The sequence below is a fragment of the Gopherus flavomarginatus genome, chromosome 3 (genome assembly GCF_025201925.1).
Source record: "Gopherus flavomarginatus isolate rGopFla2 chromosome 3, rGopFla2.mat.asm, whole genome shotgun sequence".
Taxonomy (NCBI): Eukaryota; Metazoa; Chordata; order Testudines; family Testudinidae; genus Gopherus; species Gopherus flavomarginatus.
Window position 1 is genome coordinate 47449635 of NC_066619.1, and position 6809 is coordinate 47456443.

At 42.4% G+C, this 6809-nt stretch overlaps 1 protein-coding gene across 1 annotated transcript; it reads right to left on the bottom strand.

The window, feature by feature from the left end:
- Positions 1-856: 856 nt before the first annotated feature.
- Positions 857-6360, bottom strand: F2RL1 (F2R like trypsin receptor 1). Its single transcript, XM_050944609.1, has 2 exons — positions 6168-6360; positions 857-2804 (listed from the first exon to the last, which is right to left on the bottom strand). The coding sequence occupies exons 1-2, from the start codon at positions 6226-6228 to the stop codon at positions 1705-1707; spliced, it is 1161 nt and encodes a 386-aa protein (XP_050800566.1). The 5' UTR covers positions 6229-6360; the 3' UTR covers positions 857-1704.
- Between the last annotated feature and the right edge of the window lie 449 nt (positions 6361-6809).

Below are 6809 nucleotides of genomic sequence, written 5' to 3' on the forward strand. Positions count from 1 at the left end.
GACATGAACAAGGGTAAGAGTTGGTGGGGTACAATGAATCTGAAAAGTTTGTTCTACAACAGTAGTGCCCAACACTCAACAAAACAGAATTTGTTTTGTTTTTGATACAGGGTTTCTCCACTGACGCCCGTAAGGCTAGGCAGCTGGTTTGCTAAGACCACTTCCTATCATGCTGAACAGAAGGGTTTCTTTGTGCTCTCCTTTTGTCCATATCCAGTAGTTGTTCCATATATAGACTAAACTCCTTCAGGCATCTTTTGTTCTGTTTGTACAGTGGTTAGCAGCATGAGATCCTGGGTCCACCATTATATTGCAGTAGCACTTAAGAGCCCTAAACAGGCAGTACTTCATAGATTTTTTTCAGACACTCAGGGAGCAGTTATGAATTTAAATTTAATCCTCACGCCAAGGCATCATCTGAACATAAGCTCACTTTTACTCTGAAAAGCTGGTGGGTGATGCTACGTAGCATCCATAATGGATTAAGTCTAATGAATGCAAAACTAAAAATAAATAAAAACACCTTAGTTCATTAACCAAATTTAACTAAAAGGTAAATTAGAAATGTTTGTGCACACCAAGTTGTTTGCCAGCTGTTCTGAATTACTACTTTGTCTGGCTATTCCTCTCATCTACATATATGCCTCCCATCAAGAAAGTTTGCACTAATGAATTGTAGCATTAGGCAAATGTACTTAGTTTTTAATACTGCAGTCAGATGTGAGAAACTCTACATTTGTACTTAGGAAAAAAACAACAAAAAAACATTTTTTAACCTAAAATCTGGTAATGCAAATCAGATCACTGACATATGAAAGTGTTAAACAGGAACAGAAATGATGACTTCCAAACATAGTAAGTTATAAAAAGTGACTTAATTTACATTATATATCTTAATACAAATGTAGTAGTATGTAAAAGTGAAACAGCTACATGACAATTCTACAAATACAGCATATTATGCCCCATTAAGATCACATATTGGCCAAAATCATACAAAACAGTTTGCCTCAGCATATATTCCTATCAAATAACAAGTTAGTTTACCTCAGTGCTAACCGATACCAGTGAGATAGCAAACTGACTAGGTTATAATTTTGTCAGGCTTCCCTAGTTTCAGTATTTGCAATAGCAGGAAAATCTAATCGACAATATAGATTCTACTAAGCATAAGAAACTGACCTCCTGTGGTTTAAGAGAGTGCTCTTACTTACTCAAATTACTTTAATTGATCTTAGTGGAGTTATGTACAAAGGGACAGGGCCCTAAAGAAACAAGATACTTAAATTGTTTGTTTCTAGTATACAAAAATAGTATATAAAACAAAAGTACAATAACCAAGACATAAAAATAAAGCATCCTTCACTACATTGAGTTAAATGCAGAAGTGATTAAAATAAAGGCACCATCCAACATTCCATAGGTATTAAAGCATTACAGAAGTTCTCTGCCATTTAGAGAATAAATACTGTTTTTTCAAACAGTATCTGAAACTCAGGATGGTGCTGCTTTTTCCATGCCATTCAATATTCCCATGTGGAATTCACAGAGGTAAACAGTTGCCAGTTTTGAAATTAAAGTCTCAGTGTGGTTTAATTCAGATGCTTGCTTCATATGCACTTGTAAAAATAAGAGATTCACGTTATACACAATAGGCTCACTGCTATATTAATAAATGTTCATTTTTTCACTGCAAGTGAAGATTTAGTAAGTTGTCTTAGTTGTGTTTGAACTAGAAGAATAAGAGTTGGATTTCTTAGGGTATCTACTTGATGAAAGAGAAACTTGCATTCTCTTCGCAGTTCGCACACTTCGGCAAAGGAAAGCATTTTTAAGGTTGTCTCTGAAGTCTTTTGAAACAAAATAATAGATGAATGGATCAATGCCACTGTTCAGAGTGGAAAGACACAATGCTGTTATATATGAGGCATACACGTGACTTTGGCCATAGTCCCTGATCAGAGAATAGTGCACTACAAGTAGAATATTACTAGGTATAAAACAGATAAGATATATGGATAGTACTGCAATAATGAGCTTGACAGCTCTTTTCCGTTTCTTTCCAATGTTTACATCTGTAATGGAGGCATTCAAAGTCTTAATCATTAGTATGTAGGCAACAGCTGTGAGAACGGCTGGGAATAAGAAGACTCCAATTGCTAGAGAAAGGAAATAATTAAACATGTCACAAGCCAATACATCCTGGGGCAACACATCGTGACAAGTAGTAATATTAAGGTCTGAAATATACGCAGTTTGATCAACAAGGTACAATGGAATGGTGCTCAGGAAAATCAGTATCCATATTGCAATTGAAACTGCTAGTGCCAGTTCAGACTTCTTTCTTGAGTGTAGTATGGGGTTCACTATGACCCAGTACCTTTGGACACTGAGACATGTCATAAAAAGAATGGAGCAGTACATATTTCCATAAAAAAATCCAACGAGTACTTTGCAAAGTCCTTCACCATAGATCCAGTTGTTGCCATTTATATGGTATGCAATCTTCAGAGGGAACCAGAAGACAAACAGAAGATCTGCTAGTGCCAGGTTAGCCATATAAATCACAGCTGGATGTTTCTTCTTGGTTCTGAAGAAAAAGACCCATAAAGCCATGGCATTGCTTGGTAAACCAATAAGAAACACAGTGATGTAGACTACAGGGAGGAAAACTGTAGTCAGTTTTCCAGTAAGGATTTTTGTAGCAAAGTCATCCACAGTATATGATTTTACAGAGGCACTTTTATTTTCAACTTTTTGGCCAATAAAACTTCTTCCCTTTGTACGGTTGGATTGACTTTCCACTAAAGAGGAAGAAAGAGACAGATTAGTACAATGTCGTTAAACAGATAGTCCAATCCATTCTAAACTATGAAGGGCATTAACAGAAAATAAAGTTAGCAACAATGCTTGAATCCAGTCAGATTGTCCTTAGTTTTCTTTCTCTCTTCTTTTAGCTTATTACCCTACAATGATGCAATTCCTTTATTACACCATGTATAAATGTTAAATTATTCAATGTCCATGCACAAATTCTCGGTTTTTTTGGTGGAGGGTTAGGTATTAGTAAATATTACTAATATCTAACCCTTTCAAGCCTACTTGAGTAAGTAGCTGAATCAAAGTAAACAAAGCTTGAGCCATCTATGTGAGGAAAAATAAAAAAAACATAGCTACATCAACAGTTTTCCCCATATAGAAAAGCCCCTAATTGCAGTCAATCTTCAGAGCAAGACAGGAAAGAAAACATGAGTGTTAGTATTTGTAATACTGCTGGAAGATGGTCAAGCAGTAAGGGTGCTGCTAGCCTGAGACAGGGGAAACCTGGGTTCAATTCCCTATTCCATCACAAACTTCTTGTGTGAGTTACTTCCTCTCTCTATGCTTCAGTTCCCAATCTGTAAATACTTCCCAAGAGTGTTGTGAGGAGAACTACAATGAAGGGGGACTATATAAATACTTTAGTTAGAAACACAAATGTGACTACACCATTGCAAATCTCAGTTTACACAGGTGCAGCTTACCTAACACCACTGAACCATCCATATGAAAGTAAACTGCATTGCTGAAAGCCCTGCAGCATGTCTACAGTGTAACTCTACCAGTATGCTTCCTTCATTTATACTGAGGCATTGTCTACACTAGGGAAGAGTTTGCTGGTAAAGCTTATATTGGTTAGAACTCTTTTGCTGGTATAGCTTATGCCATTTCCCTGAACAAAATAAGCTAACTGAATCTACAGTAAGGCATTTGTTAGTATAGCTGTCAGCTAGGGGTGTAAAGGGAATCATACCCATTAATGTCAACTGACATTAGTTACAGCAAGTTTTACTGGTGCAATTATTTTGGCTAAAAAAGTCATTCGTTAACTGAAGTAGCTGCACTGATAAGTTACACTGGTATAAGTGTTAATACCAGTACAGTTTGTTGCTTACCCCCGTATGGTACTGATAACTAACTGCATTCACAGAAATGAGGTTGTTCTGATTACACTGTAGGTATACTTAAGCAGTACTATTTTTTTTTACGGTTAGACAAGTCCCAAGTTACTTGACAATGTACATTTTAGAGTCAATTGTACCATAGTTCAGCAGTTTTCAAATAGTGCAAGGTGCATAGCTGTCAAGTCTGTCAATCAGTAACCAGTTGTACATTATAATTGGAATTTTATAATGCATCCATGTCCAGAGCTTTAAAAAACTGCTACCATAACAGAAAGTAGAAAAGTGTTCATGTTTCTCATGTCAGTTTTCTACATTAATTTAAACAACTCCCCCATATTCATTGGTTGGATTGGAAAATATCTATTTTAGAAGTATGCACCCAACACTAGTATACATCAGTGCTAACAGTAAACATCAGTGCTAACCATGTATGTGGTAAAGATTCAATAGCGAATGGATGAGATACAGATTTATATTATAGGAGATACAGCATTTAAAAAGATCCTCTATAAAAACAAAAAGCTAATGTTTTAGTAATTTGTTACTTTTACTCATACAAGTTAATAATCAAATATTCCACATTTTATATTCAACATTCATTTAATGCAGAAACACAGAACCCAAATGTTAACTATCAAAGAAAATTAAAAAGTAATAGTAAAGGTCAGGGGAATAGTCATCAGTAGGTTCAGAATAGCTCAGTAGTTCTGAGGCCATTCAGCTTCCAGACAGAAACGCATTTGCTTAACAAAGTAGTTGTCACACTGGGATAGGATATTAGTTGTATTTTCTACATATTGCACTAGGCCTTTTGTATCTTAACTTTTCATAAAAATTGAGACTATCCCTCCTCCAAAAGACACACTAGATTTTCGCTGTGTAAAGTATTGAAGCATGCAAATGAAAATAGTGAAACAAACTGTTTTTAAACCAGTTAAATTCTGGCCATTACTAAAATAAAAAATAGCAAAATGAAAGGCTCTGCTTACAAGAGACCTAACTTTCTGATGTCAGTCATGTCAGAGACTCAACCTCAAGATTTTTTAATCTGTTCCACTGATTTATAATTGAGAATCTAATTAAGTTAAAAGGGAATCTGATCCAATTTATGATAAACCATTTAACTTTCAAAAGGCACAGTGAGTCCACACCAAGTTTAAGTTGGCTAAAGTTCATTTCAGAAATGATGTGTGAATGGGGAAGGGACATTTAGAGAAAGTAGTTGATAACAATTGTACATTATCCATGACTGATAGAGTTGGCCCATCCCTTGCCAGTGCTGTTGATTAATAGCTCCTCCTAGATCCCCAAATGCTGTGGAATCAGTGACCAGAAGTGCTTGGCTTCCACCCCCTTCCCTCCAAATAAAAAACACAAGTCTGTTTTGCAATACTTTCTCTTACACGTTAAATTGCCACAGGGGCCCAGGTGGCTCTTACCTGTAGATAAGATAACTGCAGTGGGTGGTGACGAGAGGTCTCGATTTTATAGGACAGTCCCGATAGTTGGGGCTTTTTTTCATACGGGCTGCTATTACCCCCACCCCCACCCCGGTTTTTCACCCGGTCTAGTCACCCTACCCACAAAAGCCACTCAAGCTACAGCTAGGGCAAAATGTAGCAGCTTGTTTGCATAGCGCATTATGTCCCACTTTCAAACACCGCACTGCTTCCTCTTTGCAGCTAAGTGCGATTTAAGGCGTTAATATTGATCTTCAAGTGTCTGGGACTTGGCTTTAGATTGTGAGCAACCTGGGGCAGAGCTCAGCCCTTCTCTGCCCAGAAAGCACTTAACGGCGGAACCAGCCCCCGCCGCCCTTGAGGGCCGGCTTCCCTGCCTCCCCCCCGAACAGCCCTCCGAACGTTTGACTGTCAGGGCCGCCGACCCCCGGGCAAGGGGCGTGACCCGTGGCCGCAGCGGGGCGAGCCGCGCTTGGAACCGCACCCGGGTGCTGCTAACGCCTGGGGGCGGCTACTTGGGGGGAGAGTCCCTGTGAGCGCCTCAGATCCCCGCGCCCGCTGCTCCCGGCCGGGGGTCTCGGCTGCGTGTCCCGGCTGAGTCACCTCAGCTCCGGGCGGGGGAAGGGGAATCTGGACCGATCGGGCCGGGGTGGCGGGGCCAAGACACCAGCAGCCCGGTCCCAGCGCTGCGCCCCCGCCCCCATGGCGGCGCGGCCCCGCTCCGCGCTGGCGGGGACGAGTCTCCCGGCCGCTCTCTTCTTACCTGGGGCGGCCACAAGCGCCGCGCACAGGAGCAGCAGCTGCAGCCAGCGGCGCCCCCGCATCTCTGGCCGGGACGGGCTGCGCTCGGCGGGACTCGGGCTGCGGCACGGACACTCCTCACGGCGAGGCGCTACCAGCTGCAACTGCTGGAGCTCCTCCCGCCGCCAGTTTCGCTGATACCTGCGGGGGGCGGGGCCGAGGCACCTGCCTAACGGCAGCTCAGCTCAGCCCCGCCCCCTTGAGGGCGGACGTTGGGTTTCGAACGCCGCGAGGGCACGTGACGTGAGTGAGTGAGTCACCGGCGGCGTGGAAGTGGGTGCGGGCTGTTCAGGCCGGTTGTCTACGGGCCAAGGAGCGCGGGCGGGGGCTGCTCTGGGTCCCGTCTCGCGAGGCACGTCCCTGGCGCGGGGAGCAGGGCCCCGCCGAGTCCCCGGAGCTGGGGCGGCTTGTTTTTGCGGCACTGGCGCTGCGTCAGGCCCAGCCGCCGCCAGGCGGAGCAGTAGCAGGTGCGTCGGCGCGGCTGGCACCGTTGCTAGGTGTCACGTCTACACGAGGTGCCAGCTGTGTGTTGGCTAACGCCAGTTACTCAGCCCCGAAAAGCAGTGTGGTGTAAACAGGTGCTGGCTGCGCACCCAGGCAACAT